The 25,298-nt window shown below is 51.0% G+C and overlaps 1 protein-coding gene and 1 pseudogene across 2 annotated transcripts; both read right to left on the bottom strand.

Moving 5' to 3' along the window:
* Positions 1–1,018: 1,018 nt before the first annotated feature.
* Positions 1,019–23,638, bottom strand: RBM5 (RNA binding motif protein 5). Of its 2 annotated transcripts, none has more exons than XM_075547400.1 (25): positions 23,511–23,638; positions 22,283–22,379; positions 20,798–20,963; positions 19,894–20,049; positions 16,038–16,107; positions 15,486–15,559; positions 13,063–13,146; positions 11,963–12,023; positions 11,577–11,642; positions 11,193–11,353; positions 10,580–10,677; positions 9,939–10,026; positions 9,690–9,767; positions 9,528–9,600; positions 8,824–8,909; positions 8,318–8,402; positions 8,014–8,105; positions 4,579–4,740; positions 4,193–4,342; positions 4,035–4,106; positions 3,430–3,609; positions 3,123–3,197; positions 2,509–2,606; positions 2,290–2,419; positions 1,019–1,629 (listed from the first exon to the last, which is right to left on the bottom strand). In XM_075547400.1, exons 2-25 carry the CDS (start codon positions 22,297–22,299, stop codon positions 1,504–1,506), a joined length of 2,448 nt encoding a protein of 815 aa, XP_075403515.1. In that variant the 5' UTR covers positions 22,300–22,379; positions 23,511–23,638; the 3' UTR covers positions 1,019–1,503. The 2 variants fall into 2 exon arrangements, with proteins under 2 accessions (XP_075403515.1, XP_075403516.1); XM_075547401.1 differs by having other exon boundaries at positions 22,283–22,417; positions 23,511–23,621.
* On the bottom strand, positions 12,839–12,955 carry LOC142447635 (small nucleolar RNA SNORA15; annotated as a pseudogene).
* Positions 23,639–25,298: the final 1,660 nt, after the last annotated feature.

Here is a 25,298-nt window from a genome sequence, read left to right as displayed (position 1 = left end):
CACTCCAACATTGGGAACTTGGGCTGTGGGCTGAAGCTTCTAGCTCCCAGGCAAACTGAGATCAAGTCCTGCCTTTGAAAGCCTCTCCTGCCCAAGGCAGCTGAGGGCCAAGCTTCCTGCAAAGGAGGGAAGCCATCGCCACTGAGTGGGGGGTGGGGGTAGTTCTGACTAAGGAACATCACCCTGGTGGACTGCAGGCCCGACCAGACATCAGGCTGGGCAGTGTGGGCACTTAGCACCCCTTCCCCTGGTCCCAGGAGCAGCAGAGGGCCAGAAGCTGCCTTCCCAACCTCATCAACTTGGTTCTCGGGGCTCAACAAAAATGCTCCCCACCCCCCCGCCCCCCGCGTCTGAGATGAGGATGGGAGCACTCCATTTAGAATGGAATTAGCCAGTGACCAGGGCCCCAGCCTTTTCCATCACTTCAGGCCAGCAGAGGGCACAGAGGGTGGAGTGTGGCACAGCCAAAAGCAGGGTGGTTCCACCTGGCTCAGCCTGTAGGAATCCCCCTCACTGTGGTCCTTAGAAACCCAACACCCAAACCCACTGACCCTGTGACTCTGCACAGGGGTGTTGAGACTGCATCTGGACAGGGCCAGGTGGCTTTGGCATGTCTTCAGGGCTAGTGGTGGGTCTGAACCAGAACCTGATGTTGGGGCTAGCAGGACAATGCCTGACCCAGAGTGCCACTACAGCTCTTCATGGTCTGCTTAGCCGTGACGGTTCAAACCTGGGCTGCGTCCATCGCCACATCTCCCCCCCCCCCCATCCCCCAGCTCGTCCAATCTTGTCTGATGGTGGAAGCCAAGGAGGGCAGGCCTGGAGCACACCGATAGACCACCTGGGAGTACCAGACCAGGTGCTGCTGGGTTGAAAAAACAAAACCACCCAAGCATGGGTGGCGGGGGCAAGGAAACAGCACCAACAGGAATGGGCTCGTCACCGCTGGCTGACTCAGCGGTGCGCGTCGCCCACCTACTTACTACTTACTCCCCAAGAAGAACGAGACACACTATCATTTTCAAGGTATTTCTTCTGCAAAGGAGCCAGATTTGGCAACTAGACTGAAAATCTTCCAAAATTCTGTACAAATGTGTAATATACAAATATACACAAGGCTTTTGCCAAGAAAAAGAAAGCACAACAAAAATGACAGAGGCGGCTTTGGTGTCGCGAACCACCCCGGGCATCTGGGCACCCGCGGTACACGAGGCCTGCACGTGTAAACCACGCTACATGACACTATGTACATGGACAGATGTGAGGGCCACGTGCCCTCCCCACCCACCCTTCCCCGCCCCACCCAGGCGTCCAGCTCCCCAGTCTCTGGCAGGAAAGAAGGCCACGCACCAGACAGCCCATATTTGGGGGCTCCTTTAAGGATGGGGGAGAACCCCACGGGGTAAAGTGGTTCAACCTAAGAAGTGTTAGGAGCACAGGTGCTCGCACGGAGCCAGCCCTGAGGATCAAGGTCTGCATGGCGGGCGCCTGGGCCAGAGGGCCTCACTCCATCTCAGTGAAGCGGGCAAACATGGCTTTCCGGACGGCATCCTTGTACGAGTCGGCCCCTGACAAGCCATATGCGCTGCCTTTGGCTCCGAGGCCGGCTCCTTTCAGCCGCACTTGAGCCTGAGGGGAGGGAACATGGTCAGTCGCTGACACGGAGGGTGCACAGTGCTAACCCTCCCCCCCCTTCAAGCCCATGCTTTACAGAGCACCCCGCCCCCGGGAGAAAGGCAGCTGTCATGAAGACAAAGACCGCTTGGGAGACTTGGAGCAGCTTTAGGGACAAGGAGCAAAACAGGAGACAAGGGAGACAGGAAGATGGAGGGGCCCGCACTGATGCCGTGGTAGCTGCAGGCAGAGACCAGAGCACATGCTGGGTCAGCCTGACATCAGCAGAACTTGCACTGGGCCCACATGACATCTGTGAGAGCCTGACCCAAGTGGCATTGTTGGCACAGACTGGAGACCCCTCGGGCTGCCCTCCTGGGGTTATGGCTTCACCCAGTTCTGACAGCCCGAAGGGACTTTGATCACGGAAGAGAACGAAATTTTAGTTCATTCTGTCCATAAACAAAACCACTTACAAAGCTGAGTCACAGAACTTTTTTATCCAAAAGTATGTTTTTGGCGATGAGAAAAACCAGGGGCACTCAAATGCCATCTTAAAGGCAGATGGAGCGAACTAGGGCGTGTGGGACCAGGCTCCTCCCAACTGGGTAGTCACAGGGCCTGTGAAACGAGCTTGCCACCCCAGCACCAATGCAGGGCAGCCCCAGTGCTTACCTCGATGGGTGCGGTGATCCCCTGACACTTCCTCCCCAGCCCCGAGCCTTCCCGCCAGCCCATGGCCTGCAGCATCTTGTTGCCAATGTTACTGTGGTCAATGCCGTCTTTGGTGGGCTGCTCGTAGTTCCTGCCGGCACACACACACAGTGAGTGACACGCCGTGAGGCACAGCCAGCGTGTGCTCGGCTAACAAACGGGGGTGCAGGCGGCACCTACACGGAGCCAGCATCTGACTGCTTCTTGCGCTTCGGCTCTGGGGGTTCTGGAATGCCGTACTTCTCCCGTCTCTCGGCGGCTCGGTCTCGGTACTTCATCTGTGTAGGGAAACAGACACTGCTGGAGAGGCTAAGGCTCCAATCCCAACAGTCTAGGGCAACCCTGCTGCTTGTTTGCGTCCTCTGGGATCTCCTTTCCATCCCACCTGAGCAGCCCATGCCCTCTGCTCCCCAGGCTGCAGCCACAGCTCAGCTGCCGGGTCTGTAGAGGGAGCTGTGTTCAGAACTTGGGCCACAACTCCCTCTCGGATAAGCCGACTTACGCCATTAGTCACCACTTGTCAAGCTCGCTGTCGCCCAGTCCCTGTCAGCATTCCCACAGGCCCACCTCCAGGGACAGACCATATGTTTTACAAACCCCTGTGAAGGGGGAGGGACTCGGGGCTCTCTGAGGGTAAAGTCCACAATGACCCCCACTGGCTCGGAGGCAAACTGGTAGTGAATCCCTCTGTCCCCACCGCTCCTGGACCCTGGAGCTAAAGGCTGCAAATAACAGGTGAGGCAGCTCTCCCTGGACATCCTTCCTCCAGATGGCGGCAGCATGTCCGCACTCACCTCTCTCTCCCTCAGCTCTAAGGCTTCCAGCTCCTGCTCACTCAGCCGGGCCCTCCGGTACATGTCCATGTTTTGCTGCACAGAGCATTAGAGACAGTGAGAAACGTCACACCAGCACCACTATCTAACGGACTCCAAGAGCCAAAGCCCAAACCGAGACACTGAGGCATGAGAACCAGAAACCAGGGTGTGTGTAAAGTGGTCACCCAGCAGCAAAGATGCCGTGAACTGCCTGTGGCCGGGGGACCCCCCCATGCCCACGCAGCCTCTTCCCTCACCCCCTCCTAGGTTGGGGCTGCAAGGGCACCTTGTGCAGGCCCGAGAGCTGCTGGTGCCTGAGCAGGGCGTCCCGGTTGGGGAACTGGCGTCGGCACAGGAGGCAGGCCATTTTCTTCCAGTCGGCTAGCTTTTCCTCCTCACTTTCAAGCCTCTCCACCAGCTCCTCCTCGTTGTCACTGTCACCACTGTATGCCGCAACCAGGCCCCTCTGGAGACAACAGGGCGCAGTCACCAGAACCGTACAAGGACAGACAGCAGTGCCTCAGCCAGGGGCTGATAGCCCTCTTCCTCTCCCACTTCAGCACAGAGCAGGCAGGCCTCCGAGTGGTGGGCCTCATGGGCAGCTGCTGCCAAAGTGCCGGCCACAAATGGAACCCCGACACAATGGAACCAGATCAGAACAGGAAAAGAAGGCTTTTCTTGATGTCCTCTATCCAATCATTAAAATGCTCCATTTAGAGGTGCAATGACAGTCAATGAACTGAGCTTAGGAATCCAGGCCACGTCAACTGCTCCATTTCACCTGCTCTCACGCATGAAAAGCAGAGGCGGCTGCATGCGGTCTGCACAGGCCTCTCACAGTGAGAAGGGGACCAGGACCGCGCAATGCCCCCACCGAGGGGCCGTGCTTACTTTGAGGGGGTTCTCCTCCTCTCCATTGCGCACCAGTTCTGGAATGAGCTGCTGCCTTTCTGCTAAGGCTCCCTGGGGAACAGAGAATAAGCCGTGAGCCGCAAGTGCTGCTGAGGCTCTCTCTCGCTGGGGAAGATGGTCGTTCCCGCCACCGTCACCTTCTTCTCAAAGAGAGCGAAGCCAGCGTCTGCCGCCGCCGATTCCCTCCGCTCCTCTTCCCGCAAGGAGTTGACGGGTTGAAAACTGTTTTTAAAGTTTTCTTTCTGCTTGTTTAAGCTCTTAGCCCAGCGTTCCATGTCTTTGGCAATCTATCGTCAAACAACAACGACATCACCAGAAATGGCTTCAGTGGGGAGATTTAGACAACATCCCGTGCCGGGTTTCTCTTAACCACCCCTGCACTTCTACCCACAAATACTTTCACAAGACAGCCTCACACGGACAGATAGCTACCCTCACACACGAGGGATCAGCTGGCTGTAAACGCCATGGCCCAAACGAGAAACTCGTGGGGATGTGGGTCCCACGCGGATGACGCTCTGACCTGCTGGGCTGTTTTGCTCTTGGGTTTCTCCTTCTTCTCCTTCCCCTCTTTTGCCGGAGGCAGGCCCGTCTGCTGGTGGGTGCTGGACTCGGCAGCTGGCATGTAGGTCTCCTTCTCACCGTCCCAGTAGAGGTACTGCTGCGTTAATGCATTGTAGTAGTACTGGGGGTGGAGGGGGGTGGAGAGGGAGAGACCAACTGATGAAGGCTTTGTGCAACCTGCGACCACTAACTAAAGACAAAGCTCCTCGACAGAGTGTGGTTTCATAGACACCATGTTGTGAAGCAGTTGATGTTTACAGCTAGAGAGAGCCAGCCAAACAGTGTTACAGGAGAATAGGGCTTCTTCTCAAGAGTCCAGGTCCATGAAGCTGGAGGCACCCTGAAAGCAGTGCGCCTCACTCTTTCCCATTGGTAGACGCAAACCAGGCGGCCTGCCCAAGCGCATCACTCAAGATCCTCGTGTCCTGCCCTTGGAACCCACAGGCAACCAGACACAGGCTGCCAGCAGCAGCCTGGGGGCTGAGGAGGAGCTTGCTCTGTAGCCAGGGGAAGAGCTGCAGAGGAGGACAGGGAGCACCCAGGTGCTTCTTTATGTCGACCAGTCTATCTGCTCCAAGAGAAGCCAGGAGACAGGGGCTGTCTCTAGGTTCTTTCCAGGTGGTGGTATAGGGGCACAAACACAGGCCTTGCACCCCCTATGGCTGCCAATAAGAACTGTCTTCGCAATAAGAACGGCTCACAAACAAGCAGCAGCAGATCTGTGTTGCAGCGTGGCTTGCTGGGCAGGTCACACAGAGCTTGAGGTTTGGTTCACTCAGAAACTTCACGCTATCAGTAGAGACCTGGAAGCTATAAATTTCAAGTTCCTGTTACAAGTGCATATTTTGCCATTCCATATATATAGCTCCTCATAAATAGTTACTGTTTATAGGGTGCCAGTTGCTTTTCCTTCACTAAAAATAAAACAGCCCTCAAAAGAGCTGCTAAATTCTACCCTTAAGAATCTGAGGCACCGATGCCCAGCTATCAGAAAGAACAGTGTCTGGGGTCTTAAAGGCTTGTCTTCAAACAAGCAGCCACCTAAGTGAGCCTCCACTAAGTCCACGTGGGAGAAGCACACTTCCCCGTGTGATCCGAGGATTATATATAATAAAATCCACATCCAGAGGAGGGAATGGAATCAGGGCTTACATTTTGGACATCCAGGTTGCAGAAGACCGTAGATGGCAGTGGAAGCCCTAAACCTACTTGCAGGGTCTCCACGTGGATTAAGCCTCTGATGAATCCCCTCTGACCACAGTCCAGGGAGGCAAAGAGCCTGGCTACCAGACTGAGAGCATTTTAAAATCCATTATGGCAGATGGAGTTAGGTTAAAATGTTAATACTCCATCTCCCATTTGATTCATTTAAAAGTTGTCTCAATTGTTAATGTTTTCTGCTTTTTGATTGGGATTCTTCTCTGCCTAGGGGCATGATAAGGGAGGCTGTTGGAGGGAAATGGGAGCTAACAGAAATGAGTACAGGAAAGAAGAAAGAGTTCTGAAATTAATTGAGGTGATGATTGCACAATTCCTAAAAGGACTGAACAATTAAATTGTATGATACGCAAATGATATGCCAACAAAACTATTAAAAAATAAAGAATTTGAGACTTTGAAGTTCTACCATCTTTTCTGTTAAGTATATGTGAAGTAACTGCTAGAGCTAAAGCTGACCTGCAGTCCCCCCATCTTTAACTCTATTTACCTACAAACTTTTTGAAGCCCCTCACACAGAAGAACACACTACGCAAGACCCAGACCCAGACCCAGAAGGCCCCTAGTGGGTTGATTCTCTATAAAGAAGTGTCCAGAACAGGCAAATCCATAAAGATAGGAAGCAGATTAATAGGTGTCAGGGGCTAGGGGAAGGGGAAACAGGAGGCGTGCCTGTTTACTGAGATAGTGGTGGTGCTGGTACAATCCTGTGAACAGATTAAAAGGGACTGACTTGGTGGGAGCACACCCATCAATAGATACGTAATCGACACAGGCTATCTGTCCATGGTACATGCTACAAAGAGATCCGATAGGATGGCATTGCACGCTCTCAAAATTCCCTCAAACGCACACTCACTGCCACCAAGTGGACCAAGGATGGGACTGAGACAGTAACTGTTTAGGGAGTACAAAGGTCCGCCTTTCAGACTTCAGACGGTCACCCAACATGGAACCAGGACCCCACCAGGGTTATAGAGAAGGCCCACATCAAGAAAACATCTTAGAACCCAACAACTCGAGGAAATGAGCCACTGACGGGGCTTCGGGGCTCAGGACCATGGCTGGAAGGTGGTGGGTGCCATGGTTAATTGACATAACACAGTCTACACAGTGTTCTACATCCTACTTTGGTGAGGAGCAACTGAGATCTTAAAAGCCCACAAGTGGCCATATAAGGTACAAATAGTGATTTCTTTCCGTCTGCAGGAAAGAGTGAAAAAACCTGAAGACGCATGTGAAGAGCTAGCCCCACGGACTAAGGGACCACCTGGACACCAGTTTCCATGACCCAGAGACCAGAAGAACTAGATGTGCCCAGCTAGCACAACCAGCTGCTGTGAAAGGGACCATTCAGGTCTCAGACAGAGCAAGGTAGAAATACAGACCACAACGCAACATCTAAAACCAAGACCAGGCTTACTGGCAGAATAGACTGTTGTGCTCATCCCCCCCCCCCCCCCCACCGCACTCAGGCCCAGTCTTCAGTCTGTCAGAGGGAAAGTCGGTGGACACTAGGGGAGGCAGCAGAAGGGTCAGTAAAGGCAACAGGGGACGCGGGGAGGGAGTGGGCAAAGGCGCTCCACTGTGGGGACTGCAATCAAGGGCATCAGACAGCTGGATGCTCTGCTCCTCCCTCTGCAACCATCACCCGGATCACAACAGAAAGGACTCTGAAAGGATGATTCTGTTATGCAAATAGTAGCTAAAAAAAAAATACCTGGAGAAAAATCACAAATTAAAAACTTCTGGGTGCCAGGGGCTTAAGTGGAGAACAAATGTTTTGAGAATGATGAGGGCAATGCATGTACAAATGTGCTTTACACAATTGATGTATGTATGGATTGTATGAGCCCCTCACAAGACGATTAAAAAACCCCCCACAAACTTCTGGGCAGGGTTTTTACACCCAAGTGAGTAGTCACCTATGGATTTCTTATGTAGGCTGGCTGAGTGGTGGTCACAGAAGTGAGCACGTATGCAGAGATTAAAACAGAAGGCCCCTGGTGGTTCTGAAGAGTCACAACTCACCTGCTCTCTAGAAGACAGCAGCTTCCAGCGGCAATGCTGGGGTATGAGCCTTTTGTGGGGCACCTGAATCTCATGCATCCTAAGTGGACCGTGTGGAATTCATTAGACAGCGCAGGTGCAATCAAGGAGGAAAGCCATGCATTACCTGTGAGTTAGGGTCATAGTAGAGTCCTGTCGTGGGGTCATAGTAATAGCCGGAAGACTCATCATACTGGTAAGTGGACGTGTCAGGCACTGCTACAAGACATAATTTATCACACAGTCATGGCAGGCAAGTCGTGGCCTCACTTCCACCCTAACCACTGAGATGCAGCAGGCCTTAACGCTCCTTCTTGGTCTGCGTCCCCAAGTGACCCTCTGGCACCCAACAAAGGGAAAGGAATGCACATTACACAAAATCAGCAACTAGAACCTTACAAGTGTCCACAGCCCCATGAGATTCGGCTTACCATATTTGGTACCAGGAATGACACCAGTGGGGGAAGCGGCTGGTGCCTGTGTACTTGTGCTAGTGCTAGGCTGTGCTTCCTCAGTCTGGAAAGAACAGCAGCTTCAGTAACATTCAACGGTAAGGCCTTAGAGTGCTAAGTCACAGCAGGCATCCAGGAGGAGGAGCGCCCTTGCCACACACACTGCAGCCCCATTCAGAGCAGCCACCAAGCAAAACACAGCTTTCTCCCTCAGGGTCAAATCAGAGCACACAGAGAGCAGAGAGCAGCACGCACACATGCGTGCTTATAACACTAACACACACACACACACACACACACACACACACACACACACCCCAACTACCGTACTCTCTTAGCTATCTAACACTGCCAGGCACAGAGCAGGATGGAAGGTGTGCACGCTTCAACACTGGCTTGGCGGGCAAGGAAGAAAATACCTGTGCAATCAAACAAGAACCCCACCCCCACAATAACCATTTCTGTACTTAGGACAAGAGGATTACCGGAGAGCTGGGTGGGTTGGAGGTTTGATTATACAGCTGGGGACTCTGGGACACAACAGCTGCTGAGGTTGTTGTCACTGCTGTGCCTGACAATGAAACACTGGGATTAGGGAACAAGAGAAGCAAGGCACTGACCTCCTAAATCACCCCCTCCCCCCAGCCTTTTGTCTTGTTTAACCTAACACCTACTAAGTACCACTGCACTGACTACAGTTCTCTTCCAGTCACCCGGCTGCAAAGGTAAGGGCTCCGCATGACAATCAAGAAGGAAGAGATGCAAGAAGCCACATCTGCTTTAGAGTTGAGGAACGATCAAACGCTGAGGTATTGTAATATTGGAATAGAAAGTTCTAGAAGCAGAGGCTTCTTTCAATCCTCCTTCTGATTGACCCGTGGGCACCACACTCCAAGGCCATGCGGTCTCTGGCCTGAACTTGTGGCTAATGCCACAGAAGAGAGGGAGTCCTCTGGCGGTGAACCCCACGGATGAAAACGGATCACAAAGTGGTGTCTAGGAGATCTGCGTCGGCTCCTGGCATTCACAAACCGTTCTGGTCCTCCCACAACGCCCAGACCCAGGGGACTAGATAAGCTTGTTGCAGAGAAAGGGACTTGTAGCTTTGGGTCTGATTAAAACATCTAGCCATATCCGCTCACCTGTAGCTGCTTAAACCAAAGCTCAAAGGGGAGGGGAGGTTTCCTACCTGATGTGGACGAGGCATCAGACTCCAGCCCTCCAGCTTGCTGCTGATAAAACTGCTGGTAGTCCTGTGAATACTGAAAGCACATGCCCTGTTAACGCTGATCTTCTCCACATCCCGGACGGACGGACGGGCTGGTGCCAGGTGCTGCTCACGTCTACCTACCTGAGTGTACTGGCCATAGCCATCTTGGCCTGGCTGCAGGTAGCTGTAGTCAACACTGCCTCCTTCACCACTCTGAGACTACAGAATGCCAAGAGGAAAGGAGACACTTGAAACTTACTGACATCAAGGAATATGGAGGTATTCTCTAAAAACATCCTGAGACAGCTTCTCAGAGACTGCGTGGCAGAAGAGCTCACTCTGAACCTGGCCACCCCCCGCAGTGCCACCACATCGTCTACTCCATCTTACCTGGGTGGACGACCACTGAGCAGCAGCGATGGCAGTACTAGCCACAGAGAAGGCGCTGACCCGGTTACCATCAGGAAGGACTAAGTCTCTGAAAGAATGACCCATGTGTGATTCTCCCTCAGCACTCTGACCACTCCCCCTCCAACACAATGCCAAGAACCTTCACTGAGGGAAGAGGGGGTCTCCCTCTGCGACACACTCCTCAGGGCCCCCGTAACATCACTGTCCTACTTCACCCACCCACCCACCCACCCCCCATCTCCTGAGAGTCATCCAGATGAGCTCGACGAGCAAGCAACTTTGGGGGACTACGCTGATGCCATTCTGAAGGGAAGCATTAGTTCTGGACGGGCTCGGACCGCATGGGAGGGAGCAGCATGTGCAGCAGAGGCTCTCAACCCTCGGCCGACCGGCCCGTGTCCTCCTCTAGTGTTCTGGTAACTGCCATCAGTTGGTTAGAGAAGTTGCGGGGTGGGCTGGGGTGCACCCACAGGGAGCTCAGCTCCAAACAGCACGCACAGCCATGGCAGCCAGAAAGGACAGGGTGCAGAGCACAGGTTCAGGGCAGTCAGCAAAGTGCCTCTAGACAGGTGGGCAGGTGTGGCCGTGTGAGAAAAATAAACTAGAGTGGAACCACTTACTTTCTGGCACTTTTTGCAAAATCAACCCCAATTGTTTTGCCGTCAATTTTCAAAGGAGGATGGAGGCTCTGTAGTATCTGAAGCAGTTGAGAAGCATCCTGAGAGAGAGAGAGAGAGAGAAGGAAACCACGCTTGCTGTGCGACTTAAACCCACCCCTATCTCCCCACCCGTTAAGTAGGAGCGGGCGCGATGGCCGCCTCCAGGCTCATTCACTCTAAGACAAACCAAACTCAGCCAAACCAGTTCAAATGTCAGCACCGCCAGGTCTCTGACGGACACCTGCTATCTCGGCTGCTTCCTGCAGTCATGACAGCACTCAGTGTGCAGGTGGTGGTTCAGAGCCGCCAGTCACTGCTCAGCAGCCAGCAAGGCTAGTCCGCTCCCCATGGCCACTGACAGCCTGAATAGCTACACGGGGTCGCTCTGCGTTGGAGCGGACTCTGGCAGTCCACAACTGAGCAGCACAGTAACGTCTACAGCCCTGAACCTGGGAGACGTGTGTGTGCAGCTAGGACAGGCAGCCCAACAGCCTCATGACCCGGTATCTCAATGGGATCGCCCACAAACCACATTCACTCCCTAAGGCCAGTCCTCTTTCCAGCAGCCCCGCACCATTGCCGACGACAGCTGCACGAACGCGAAGCCTCTGTTCTGCTGGGTCTGCTTGTCTTTGATGAGGCGAATGTTATTGACAGCTAAGGACGCGTAGGGGGACAGCGCTGTCATGATGGAATCCACCACGGTGTGTGGAGCTATATTCCGAAGAATGATGGCTGGGGGTGGAGGACACAATGACATCCGTGTTACCACCCATGCTTTTCAGGGCAGCCGTGCGCACACGCAAACACAAGTCCATGCTGGACGACCTCCAGCTCCCAAAGACTAAACTCACGTGGGAACCCAAAGCTTTCAGGGTGCTCATGAAAAACGTGCTCAAGCAAACCCAGAGCTCCGAGGGCAGTCTCCCACCACGGACATGAGGGGCCCCGCACTTACTGTCGCAGTAGTAATCCACAGACTGGACCGACTCAGTGGCTCCGGAGGGCACTTCCTGTTCAGAATCTATAAGGAGAAAGGACCCCAAAGACTGAAGGCAGGAAGAACATTGAAATCCCAAGTTTGAGAGCACATTCAATGCTGTTTCACCCTTCTTTTAAGCATGCGTTGCTGCAGGAAAACCCTCCTTAGTTGGTTTTGACTAATGTGGGAAGCAGACAGGAGCTGAATGAATGCAAACCAAGCAGCAGACCTAACTCTGCATATGAAAGCACGGGTCTGAGCCTTAAAAAGGCTTACAGGAAGCTAGGCTCCCCAAGCTCACAGACAACAGCCCAAGCAGTCAGGCTCTAATGCCCGTTTCAAACAGGAGAGTCCAGGCTTACCAAACTTGTCGGCCCCACACCGGAAGCATTTTAGTCTTTTTCTGAAATTGTTAAGGCAACACTGAAAAAGAAAATTTACCTGTCGTTATTTCTCACAGCAGGTCTGCCTTTCTAGTAACTACCTGGACTTCAGCAGCAGGGTCCTGGGCTCGCCTCTGCCGCTAACCGACATCGACACCATAGACCACAGACAAAAGGCGCATAGCCGAGAACATCCAAATGTCACACCAGGCCATTTCTCACAGGGGAATTTTGAGGTGTTTTGAAGTAAACTTATTTTGATTAAGTTGGGATTTTTTTTTTTAGTTCACTCCAAAACCCTTCACCAAGTCAGCAGCATAGTTGTGCTTCACCCCCGAGTCCTTGATGGAGCCTCCATGTCGCACACTAACAAGGAGAGCTAAGCACGCTCGGGTTCCCCACACAGAGAGCAGAGCTGGGGCACTCTCCACCCGAGTCACCACCCAGGTTCAAAACTGTGTGGTGGTGACAGGACCATCACAGACCTCTTGTAACTTGAGCCAAACTACAAGAGCTTTTAGTTGACGAAGCAAAAAGGCCATGTCAAAAGCTGTGAGCTCAAGTGAACTGAATGTAAAATGTTAGGAAACATCTGAGAATGCTTTTTGTTTCTGAAGAAGAAAAGAGCAATGCTAAGTGACAAGGACAATAAAACTAGAATTAGAAGGGGAAAAAAAAGTACATATAATTAAAGACGCTTAGCGAGAGTTCACTATATCACATCAATTTAAATAGATTGCATTTAGAAAGTGTTAGGGGCTTCAAATGTTTGTGGGAAAATGGAATTTAAAGTGCTCTCAAAGATCATCATCACTCCATTTCCATTGGGCACTCAGCAGCTGGCTCCTGCTGTTTCTCTGTACCCGCCAGGAAGCACACACAGCAGAAGCACGCACTCTAAGGGGGACGATACTGCAGCATGGCGTCTGGCTGTGTAATCACTGATGAAAAACCCACAGTATTCAGCCACGCACAAGAACCGAGGTCTTGAAGTTGTAGGGATTCTGGCCAAGTCACCAAACATCCAAAGCCCCTTAGCGTCTGGGGCCGTGCAGGCCCTGGTCCTCGTGCGTGCTTACCTTGTTGCACAGCCAGTCCTCAAACTTGGGTCTGGGGTTGCTGTAGTGCATCGCAATGTGCTTCCCCTGAATCACCAACTTTTTCTGTAAAAAAAGGAAGTGATTAGTTATTCCCATTGGGAAGGAAGTGTGTCCATTTTCCCAGGGCAGAGCACACTTCGGAAAAATCAGTGCTCTGGAATTAAATGGACAACAACCGGGGAGGACCAACCACCGCCACCTATACTCTGCCCATCCAATCCTTGAGATAGGCAGTGGAGAGTGGGCCGCGGGTAAAGGTCAGCGGGGTCAGGGAATGCTGAGAAAGCTGCCAGACACTGACATGCACCAGGCTGTGTCTCCCACGGAGACGAAGTCCTAACCTTCCGCATGGACAGGCTGCCTGAGAGCGACAGTCAGTCTGCTAAAAAACAGAAGACACGATCCCCCAGTTCTGATGGTCTCCTATGTTAGCCCTGAGCATGGTGTCCTTGGGCTTCGCTCTGCTTCTCCCCCATTCCTGTCCTATGCAAAGTGAGTCCCCTTCCCCCAGTACTCCTGCTTCAGGATGTGTCTTTTGGGGGACCAATGGGAAAGGGGCTCATTTTAAAAGGGAATCTGGTTACAAGCCTTGCTCAGGAGGGACTATGTCTGAATGCTACCAACTCAGAGCGCAGCTAAATGAGACTTCTCCCTGCCTACTGCAACCTTGCCATGTCCCTGGGGGACAGATGTGTTTTCCGAAGAAATGGATGGTACTCTCACGATGAGAAACCAGGAGGCCAATGAAGTTTCTTCAGGGGGATAGGAGAAGTTCATAAATGCACAAACCGCCTCAGCCTTTCAAGTCAACCACGGGACTAAAAGGGTCAACTTTAAAAGGTCAAAATGCCAGCTGAATCTGGTCCAGAGTGTATGTGGCACCTGCTCCTGAGCCTTTTACCGGGAGCCGCTTTCTTTCTGGGTGAGGTTGTGGTGGGATCAGTGGGTGGGCCCAGATAATCCACACCATCGGAATACATTAAAATAGGTTAGACGTGGAGATTTTAAAAAGGAGCCTAACCTCTTTCAACAGACCCACTGCTGAGCTTTTGAATTTTGGCCAATCCTGGATTGAAGATGTGTTCTGAGTTTTGCAAGGCTACGTGTAAGGCCAGAGGGAAAGAGCTGAAGGGCCATCCACTCACTGAGATGTACAGAAGCAAAATTAGTGTGGCTGGGAGCTATGTCAAAAGATCATCCCACGACAAGGGATGTATGCTGGGGGAGATGCCAAATGATCCCTGAGTCCCTAATCCTGTTGGCCTTTCATTTCTGGAGTGAATTCAAACAGTAATGAAGCATTACACATTACGATAGCTTTGTATACATTAAAATTGTGGAGTCTTATTATGTTCAGAACTGTAGGCTCCCAAGCAAGTCACCGACACATCTGTGGTATCCAATGGGGCCGTCCTGCTCACAAGTGTGAGCTTCACTCATTGGAAGCTTGCCTGTTTACTAGGGGGCGTCCGTGTTACAAAATGATCAAAGCTCTGCATTTATAGGATCAGGTTGTGAGTTAAGGCAACAAGAGGCCAAAAAACTTTGACAAGTCAATCAAAATGATACCCTCATTAGTCAGTCTGTTACAGAGTATCACTTCTATTTATGGATTATTCAAATCATAAAATGCTGCAGAAGGCAACATGAGTTAACTTTCCAGGATGCATGTGGTTCAAGGCGTCCAAGGAAGTGCATTAGTGTCCTTACAAAAAGGTTACTAAGTGCCAAGCAGGGCACGGGTACTTGGGCAGATTGAAGAACGAACGTGCCAGTCACCACGCCATCATAGAGCCCCAGTGATTTGCTTGGAGCATTTTCTATGGCATTCTCAGGGAGACTAGGGTGTTAGTGCCACCCTACCTGGATTAGAGACAGGCCCCCAGGCCAAGCTCATCAGAACAAATGGTCATAAAGTCCACTAGTTCCTTACAAAGTCCCAGAAGGTCTACAAGAGCAGGTAGGCCTGGTAGGAGGCTGTGGTTTCCAGGCAACAACAAGGAATTACTTAAGGGACAAAAAGGCCTGCCACAGACCTCCATCCTTCTGCTTCACTGTCAGAGAGGGCGTTTGCTCTGCTCTCCTAGGCTCACTCTCATGGAGAGTCTATGTGGGGAGACAAGGAAGAGACACCAGGACACTTTGGTAATCACTAGACAGGCATTCAGCAGTTAGCAAAGCCCTGCCAGGCAATCGTGTTTACAGGCAGAGCAAACTCTGCAGAGGCGTCCTTGACACAGTCTAGTCATGTCATTTTAATATATACAAAGCTTTTAATATTTTTAAAGTCACTCCGTTGGAACAAACCACTCCTTCAACCTTTTTTCTTTCTTTCTTTTTTTTTAAAATTGTACAGACTTGTTCCATTTTCATCAATATCTAGGCTTGGTGAGTGAAGCAACCTGATTGGCTTCCATCCAGCTGGTAGCATCTTGCAAGTGATAAAACTCCACGAAGGCGAAACCACGGCTTACACCTAGAGACAGCATTCAGATATAGACGGGATACTCGTGTTAGTCAGTTCCTTTACAACAGGCGCATCTCTCTCCCACTGCTTCAACACTGCGTGACAAGCCAATTGGGAAGCAGCTTTTTAATGTGACTGTGACTTCGCTTGGGGATCTTCTGGATACTTTGCCATGGCAAGGACTAAAAGCCACTCCACTGGATTCCACGCTCAAAAGGTAACCATGCAACCGGCTAGTGTCAAACAAGTAGTTTATCACAGTACGGCTACTTACCGAAGGGGAGGGGGGAGGAATAAAAAAGCCCCTAAAAACAAGTGTTTTTTAGAGGCTCCACAGTGCCCTCTAATATCGTTCTCAGTCACATTCCTTAGCCATGGCAAACTTTTCATTCTGAATCATGTGCTTGAAGACTGGGGTCGGATGCTCTTTCGGGACTGAGGGGGCAGGGAAGAGAACCAGAGCAGCAGGGACCCATCAAGCTCTCACCTGTCTTCCTCTTCATCAGCCGCACATCCGCAGGCTGAGGACCCTCAAAGGATTTCATCAGTTCTCGAATCTGCACCGGGGTGGGGGAGAAGAATATGTTTTGGGGTTAAACATTTAGCCACATGCTAATTAATGCACACCAAAGAAAGTTCAAGGATTTACACTAACAGTTTAATACATCAAGTTTCCTATCACCCTATAAATGGAATGCACGGAGGAGGGAGTCTTTCTCATAAAGTCACGTAGACCAACGAGGAGTCTGCTGCATGCAGACAGAGAGGCAGTCCTTGGAACAGAGCAGGACTTAAAACCAGCAAACCGAGCGCCAGGGCCGTATCCTTCCCATCTTTATTCAACAGTCTGCTGAGCAAGTAACCCACCAAGCTGGGCTGCACCAAGATGATGCACTGTCAGAACGACAACACGCAGACACACGCAGACACCGAACCTGCTTCCACATGAATGAAGCCTCACGGGTCACATCAGACAATAGCCTTCACCATGGACTACACCCCAATACAAACACAACACTCCTCACAAAGGACCTGAAAGCACCATGGTAAGCAGAGGAAATACTAAAGTTAGCAACAATTTCATTTCACTGGGACCCACCAAAGTTCACAGAAGCAGCTGTCAAGAACTGCAATGGTGTATTTACTGCACTGGGCAAACATGCCGCCGGAGATTCCCTCCCTCCCACTATGAAAATGCAATTCTGTCACCCACCACTCCTGACCCACGCCACAGAGGTCTTGGTGGTCTTAACTGCCTCACAGGCGGGGGGAGCTGGACAATGCTTTAAGACTGAAGGAGAAAATGCACGGAAACTAGGCGGGGGCTTCCAGAAAAGGAACAAGTCCATCTTGGAAGTACAGCCAGAATGCTCCTACAAGCAAAGACGGCAAACTCGCCTCACTCACTCTGGACCAATCTCTGGAGAGGGGCACCCAGTAACGCCCAGTGGCGGACCAGTGGAAACGGAGGACTGACAGGATGGCAACGACCGGGCAGGCAGATGGAGTCAGAGGGGGCTGTGTCTCACTTCCTGTGTCCAGTCCTGACCCAATAGCATCGAACAACATAACTCACTTGGAAATTTCCCTCAGGGGCAAGGGTTCTTTTTGTTATAAAACATGGCCTTGCTCCAGCCCCATTTGGTTAGTTGAATCTGTCTTCAACTAAATCATTAAGCAGAAACTGAAGTTTTAAAAAGGCAGAGTATGTCACTGACCTCTGAAGCACATCTGATCACACCCAAAAAATTCCCTGGAGAGAAACATTTCCTAAACCTCTTTTTAAAAAAATTATTATTTTTTATTATTATTATTTTCCCTAAGCCTCTTAACACAGAAATAATTCCCTTTTACATTAATGGTGAACATTCACAAACCACACCATCATTCTTAGGCACGTAATAATCAAGTACCCATTGGGCATAGGAAATAAAGTCTACTAGCTGGTAGGTTGGCGTGGGCACCCAGAACAAGCCCACAGTGTCAATTTGCCAAGTCACTACTGAGCAGGAGACACAGAGCTACATTCTGAGGGGCTGAGACGCTTCCCAGACTCCTATTTTCAGTCAGATGGAAAGGATTTAGGGCTATGTATCTATTTCTCACTTAATGGCTACACAGAGCAGTAACATAGTAACAAGAAGTCAGAAATCAATCACAAGGATCAACATATAACCCCCTCCTGGGGGGGGGGGGCGGAGGAACAGACACACGAATAATGGAGAAGTGGGTGAGGGGCGATGGAGGAGGATGTAAGATATGGAAATAATAATCTATGGCTTATCAGGAGTTCGGGAGGTAGGGCAGGCGGGGGAGGAAGGGAGAAGAAATGAGGAGCTGATATCAGGGGCTCAAGTGGGAAGAGACTGCATTGAAAATGATGATGGTGGTATATGTGCAGTGTGCCTGACACACTGCAGATGCAGAATGTATATGAATTGTGATGAGATGTAAGAGTCCCCAATAAAAGTATTAAAAAGAACCCCCAAAACATAGTAACAAAACGTTCATTAGCAGAGTAACTAAAGATAGCTACTGTAAAAGAATGATGCAGTACTGTGCAACAACCTTCAGGTGCTTTGGTACAAAGTAATTAAAGATGGCCGCTCTAAAGAGTTTAGTTACAGTGCAGAGGAAAACTTAACTGAAAAGAGTAAACAGTAGCAAAAGTGATTCCTGAAGTGTAGATTACATTCTACCATTCTACACTGTGTTGAAATAAGACTCCGGCAACAAGCTCTGCCTGGAAAACAAGCCTTCTTCACAAAGAAGGCTCCAAACGCACAGCACTACCATCTGTGTTCCTCTGCAGTAGGGCAGCCCTGAAAAGGCAGCCAGGGTGCTGCTCTCACACTGCTGTGCGTCCCCAGGGCCGGCCTGACTGCACCTCCCTGTGCTTGTGCTCCCGAGTGCACCGGCCCCATCTCTACCTACCACGACTCTTTCCCTCCCAAGGTGAGCGTGCGCTTGCAGAGACTGTGACGCTTGCTCCAGTGGCTAGCCAGGCTTTGTCCAATTTATATTCTTTTCCATGGACAGATCTGCTCATGTGCGCTCCTTGCCTCAAGGGCCCTTCTTCCACACCTCCCCCCGCACCCCACTGTACCAGACCCAAATGTTTCTATCCCTCCAGAACCAGCCTTCCTCCTTGTTCCAAGGTGGTAAGAATCCCTTCAGCAGCACCTCCTCCGACATCCATTCCTTTCTACCCTGCATGGGCACCATCTGCCAGCCGTGGCTACCTAGCTTACAGTTCTTCAAGGCGGGACCCATGGCTCCCCATCACGGTAGCGCCTAACACTACGCAGAACAGCAGGCAGGCATAGACCACAGACAAGAGTAGTTCACCACCCACTATCAGCTCCAATATCACATCTCATTCACACTCAGGAGCAGTGACTTCTAGGGTACAGAAACATAAGGCCGTACAAACTCAACCTTCAGTTTTGTCTACAATTCAACTAAATGTTACAGCATTACACTGACAACAGACACTGGGAGAGGTTGTGCATCTACTTCCTTTAAAGACTTCTTTCAAAACTTGTCACACCCATCTCATCAGTCACACCGGACAAGCAGCCTGCTGTGGTGAAGGCTAGGGCTCAGACACGTTCTAGTGTCGTGAATCGGGTGCTCAGGGAAGGGGGTAGAGAAGAACAGCCTCTGCCCACAGAAAGGAGCCTCCATGCAGAACAGGCACGCTGGTAGAGTCTCGGGCACATTCCAGGTGGCCTGGAGAGGGAGCAAGCAGTGGATGTGGCAGAAAGGGTGAGGGCCAGGCAGAGTCCAGCACACCAAGGCCCTCTCTACACAGCCTGAGGCGAGAGAGGGGAGCCAGGGAATAAGCTAATTTCCCAACAGACTTCTCAGAGGTTTCTGATGGATGGATGGTATCACTTACATTAGTTCCGGCTATGTGGCCAAGTTATAGCTTGCTACGTGTTACCCACTACATCCTAACCAATTCAACAAAAATGTACCGCCTTACTTCTCCAGACAATGGAAATAAGACCCGTTAACCAAAGAACTTTCGAAAACTCTACTTAACCCTCAAGGCCTAAATATAAAAGGGAATTGATCTCTGAAGTTGAAAGACCCTTACTCTAAAGTTACCAATGTTTCTCTGGCGGAAACACCAGTTTGAAGTGAAACTGTAGCATTAAAAAATAACAGTAACACCAAACTGATTATGGTGAAGATCACACAACACAACTCTTCCTAATCGAGTGAACTACTGAATTGGACGCTATGTGAATCACGTGCCAATTAAACTATTTAGAAAGTGATGGCAACAGCTTCAGTTGCCTGCTCGTGCCCCCGCCCATGTTTCCGTGCCCTCTTACGTCGCTCTCTGTGATGGTGATGGGCAGGCCCCGCAGCATGATGGTCTTGCTCTCCCTCTCGTCACTGATGTCCTGTCGGTAGTCGTGCTCACCATAGTCGCCATCTGAATGGTAGCCGTCTTCTGACCGGTCACTGTTTCTTCTTTCACGCTCCCTCTGTTTGACAACACACACAAAATTGCAAATTATGCCCCCAGGGTCAGGTCTCTCCTACGCCTCATCATTTATCCACAGCAAGGTCAGCAGACCCAGGAACTCCACGACGACGTCACTGCAGGGTCCGCGGGGCCCCCTGCCCCATAGAAGGGCAGTAGTCATTCAGATGACAAGGAACCTACACTAAAATGTACTATGAAGATTATATACAAAAAACCCTCAGATTTAAGTGGAAAGGGGGGAGGGTAGTACAATTACTTCTAGACGATATTATATATGCAAATGGAAAAGAACGTGGAAAACACAAATAAAACCAAACTATGTTCAGACTACCAAAACGACATCTTTTATTTCTTTTACTCTGCCTGTATTATCTCATTTTTAAGACAGGACAATACCTACGGGGTAAGGTGTTTCAGGGCAACCCCGAAGAGCCCTCTTAGGTAATAAACCAGGTGCGCAGGGCAATGTCTGGGAGTCCTAAGTAAAGGCTGATTGTTATTTCTATTATTATGAGGCTCAACCCTCCCTTGGGGATTACAGCTAATCAAATAGATTTCAAAATGATAATGATGGGCTTGAGTAGAACAGTCCACAGGGGTCACTTGCTCAAGTCAACTGCATCTAGGAGCTGTCTGCATACTGGCAACTGAGCTCCATGCTTGCTACATTTACTTCGAGAAGGCTGGCAAGTCTTGCGCATGCAACTCATGACCCCAACGATGGCAGGGGCAGACCCGGCACTCACCTCTGGACTGTCATAGTCTCGGTAGTCATCGTACCTATCACCCCTCCGGTCGTCACTGGACCTTTTGTAGTCCGAGTCCCTCCGCCGGCTTCTGGATTCCCGCTCATCGCGCTCATCTCTGTCGATGATGGACCCGTACCTCCCGCTCCGCTCGGTCCTGCTCACTCTGCCAAGGGAAGCACCACCATTCACGCCAACGCCAACTACATCTGGGGACTTCAGAGCGCCAGGGCACACACAGAACCACGGCTCGCTCTCCAAGATACACCCAGCGTGGACTGTACTCCTTACCCTTTAGAATCAAGTCCAGGCGACAGTGACTAACACTGGGACAAACACCTGCATCTTTAATGAACACATGACTCGCAGGGTTTACAACTTTCTTTTGTAAGAGGCAAGTTGTTGGAAGTTTATTCTTGCATTTCCCCAAGCTGGTGGTCTACGTAGCTCCCCTTTCATTTCCGATTCAAGTCTTAGTGACCATGGATAGCACGGAAACAATTACCTGATTCCACTCAATTTCAAAATATAACACATGCCAGCTCAGTCACTCTTAAAGAGTATGTCTACTGGGAAATGGATCAACAAATGGATCAATCCGCCTGTTTGACAAAATTGGATGCTCAGTAAAAAAATCTATTAACAAGAGGTTTAAACCCATTTTATGACAGAAGTAATCAAGTCGTTAATCAGGTTTATAAATGACCCAATGAGACAAAGAAAGTATCTATAAGGGCCTTTTTAAGGGACAAAAATACGACAAACCAGGTAACAAGTAGTTTAGGGTCACCTGATGACATGAAAGATATAGCTGAGAGACCCTACAAGGGCAAACATTAATAATTTGGAGCCAAGGACTGTTGATACAGGATTAAAACGCTGATGCCAGAATACCAAGGCGTTTCTCAACTATGGGCCACCCGTTTGATTTGTCACAAACATGGGTGCTCATGCTGAGGGAGCAGGGGGTTAGATGGGTATGATAAAAGTTGTACATTTAAATCAAATGGTCCAAGGAGGGCTTTCCAAAGGCTACATGGTAACCCACCCACCCACTCCTCAGAACTTTCCCTCCCATGTAACCTCTCAGATACACAAGCTGAATCTGCACTGGACAAGAGCCAGGAGGCCGTGTGAGCTCCTTCCTTACTGGCTCCTGCACAGGCTGTTTGTTGCTCACACCAGGGACCCTCGGGAGCCTGCTCCATCCCACTCCTTTGCCCAATTTTTACTTTTACTTCAGGCTTCCTCCCGAAGAAGCTTCCCTGCTCATTTCTAAAACAAACCAAAAGTTTCCTGGGTCTTCCATTAGCGCCCTAAGTCTCCCCATAAGTACGTTTCATTGTCTCCCTGAGCAAGTCATGGCGAGCAGTGATCTTTTTGAAGGCTAGCAATGCCCTGCACAAAGTATGCTCACCTCTCTTTGAGGAACCATTCAGTCCTCAAGATAGGTTGAAATTAAAACCCCATCCTGTACTTACGTACCGTTTGTCTGACCCCATTGTCCAGAAGATCTATCTCACTGCTCCAAAAGGCTCAAGTTGTGTGTGTGGTTTACTTTTGTTTTCAGGAAGACTGGTTGCTGCAAACGTGAGAAATCATCAATCACACAGTGATGATCTGGGGTGGGGAGAGATATGGGGACTATCAACAAATATTAAAGCCATCAAACATCGTATTAATGCGAGCACGGCGGGAAGACAAAATGGACTTAAAACAATAGAATCGATTCGAGCCATAATGGTTGTTTTCTCCAGACTGCATCTCAGGGAAGCTAGCTTTCCAGGCCGGCCAAGTCCAGGGAAAATAATAGCAAACTCACAAAAGGGGGCGGGCGGAGGAGTCCTACCTTGCTCCTAGGGATTACAAAGCAAAAGGGGGATAGAGCCGCACCCGCACCCGGGGCTCCGCGTTCTAACCCCGAGCAACCGCGACGTGGGAGCTGACCGTTACGACTCCGGTCACCGATGGGGGTCTGTAAGAACGCGCGCAGCTGCGCGACACCCCAACATTTCCCATGGCTCTCGGCGACACGGAGCGGGCGACCCCTCGGGACTTGAGTAGGACCGGACCTGCCCCTCCCCGCTGCGAACCGGCGCGTCTCGGTGGGGCCGAGCGCCGCCGACCAAACGGTGGCCCCAGCCGGGCACCCCGCGGCCCAGCGCGCATGTGAAACCAACAAACGGACGCGCCACCTCGGCGGGGAAACGCCGCCCGCGCCGGGCCGCGGGGACCCCTCGTCTCCGGGGGCGGGGCGCGGACCCGCCGCCAGGGCTGTCGCGGCCGGGATGGCGGCGCCCGGCCGCTCCTCTGCCCGCACACGTCCGCAGCCCTGCCGGGGAACGTGTGACCCGCAACACCCGCCTTCGCCGGCCGGGCTGCGGCGCGATGGCGGCTGCGGAGCGCCGCGACCCCCCCGAGGCGTGCCCGACGGGCAGCCGGCTGTTCCCGCTGGGCTACCTCTGCGGGGACGCTTCCCCGGCAGGGACAGGCTCGGGGACCCGGAGCAGCGGGCCTGGGGCCCGGCCAGCAAGCCCGCCGGAAACGGACCGTCCTGCGGGGAGAAGGGGCGCCGCCCTCGGCGGCCGTGGGTCGTTCGGCCCCGGGAGACCAGGCTGGGTCTGGCTGGCCGCCGCCCTCGGCTGACAAGGCAGCCCGAGCGCGAGCCTCGGCGGCCAGAGAGGCTGGGACTGGGGAAGCCCGAAGCACTCACCTCCAGAGCGAGCGAAGCGGCAGCAGCGGCAGCGGCGGCGGCGGCTTTGCGCCCCAGAACCTCCGTCAGGATTCAGCCGCCCCACAAAATGGCGCCGCCTCCGCCGGCCGTCTCCTACCCACAGTCCCTCGCGGCGGCTCCGCTTGCCTCCTGTCCAAGGCGGCCAATCAGCGAGGGCCCTGGAGCCCGGTGGCTGCTGGGAAGTGTGGGCTTCAGGGCTGCCTGTCTCTGCGCCCCGCGATCATTTCTTGCCTATTTCGGTGCCCTTTCTCCTAAACCGCGACCGACTTGTCATTTTGCCGCGTGCAGACGCTGATGAGAGCTCTTGGGGCCGCCTTTTTATTAGGCGTAATAATTCGTGGCCTTTGTTAGGAGGATCTTAGCACATCAAGGGCCACACTGTCAAACAGCACGTTTAATCAAGCTTCAAGAGAAAGAGCGTTAGTTGATTTCTTAGATGCAATATTAGATTACTATGCTGTATCTTCACAAGCGCATTTATCTTCATAAACTACAATTCGAAACCCATTTCTGCAGACAAAACCATCGAGATGTAGGACAATTAAGATACTTCGTGCAGTGGGGTTTCCAGTGGGTCGGAGGACCTTCCCATCGCTCATCTCTAAGGGAAGCTCCAGCAAGTGATTTCCTAGGATTACTCGAACTGGAGGAAGTCCTGACTTAGCAGTGGTTACAGTCTTCTGCTGCTGACCCAAAGGTATAGGGTTCAAATCCACTAGCGGCTCTGCTTCGTTGTAGGGACAATTCTACTGTGTCAGTGTCGCTGATTAGCAATCAACAGATGGTACACGATTTCACAGTGAATGCGTGGAAGTTGAATTGCCGTCTCAAAGTGAATCCAACCCTGTCTGCTCAGTCACCTTTCCTTATGCACTTACAGCGCCCCGCCCACAGCGTGATTCCGGTGCCTAGCGACCCAAATAACAGAACTGTCCCATCGTTTCCGAGACGTAATTCTGAGACTGTAACTTCCCGCTTACAGCTGAGGAGAAAAACTTGTCACTTGTTACTCTTAAAAAAAATTTATTACTGATACCTGGCATAAAGTAGGCAATTTATCTAATGATTAAATAAACTTTTTAGCCAGCCTAAAGCAGCAAAGGTCTTTGAACCAGAGATGGATGTTTTGAACTCTGGTCGGTAAGATGGAGAGATTCTGATGCATTCAGCTAGCAGAATTTATCCTCTGACAGTATACATTTTAAACATGTTACTTAATGATTACATTATTTTAACGAAGTGAGTGAGTTTCCCCCTGCCCCCCCAGGTCACACACATTGAAAATTTGGACTGCAAAAGGTCTTATATACTGCACTTCTCCCTTTCTTCCTAGATAAAAAGAAATTTCTCAATTAGTAGAAAGAAATCAGTGAAGGGATTCCAAGTCAAGGGTTTCAATTATTCCAAAGACTCTTATAAAAGCATCTTTATGTTTCTAACTCTATGGTTTATCCTCACATCAAGGCTGTCAAGTGACTGATACTAGAAACTCTCTAGGTTACTGAAACATGATACCAGATGTAAAAGTAGATATCCCCTTGGATTTTGGAATGTCTAATTATATTATATATGAATGAAACATGAGGCCTTCTACTTGGTAAACAGTTTCAGAAACACAGGCAATTCTATCCTGTCCTGTAGGGTTGCTATGTGTCAGTATCAACTTGATGGCAGTGTTTGGTTTGGGTTTGAAAGTGTATTTTCCCATCTATATCAACACATTTTCTTTAAACTTCCTGTTTTAACAATAAGTCAGTGGTGCGGGTG

The sequence above is a fragment of the Tenrec ecaudatus genome, chromosome 4, assembly GCF_050624435.1.
Source record: "Tenrec ecaudatus isolate mTenEca1 chromosome 4, mTenEca1.hap1, whole genome shotgun sequence".
In the NCBI taxonomy this organism is placed as follows: Eukaryota; Metazoa; Chordata; class Mammalia; order Afrosoricida; family Tenrecidae; genus Tenrec; species Tenrec ecaudatus.
Note: the sequence above shows the minus strand (reverse complement) of the source record. Positions and strands in the feature narration are given on the sequence as shown.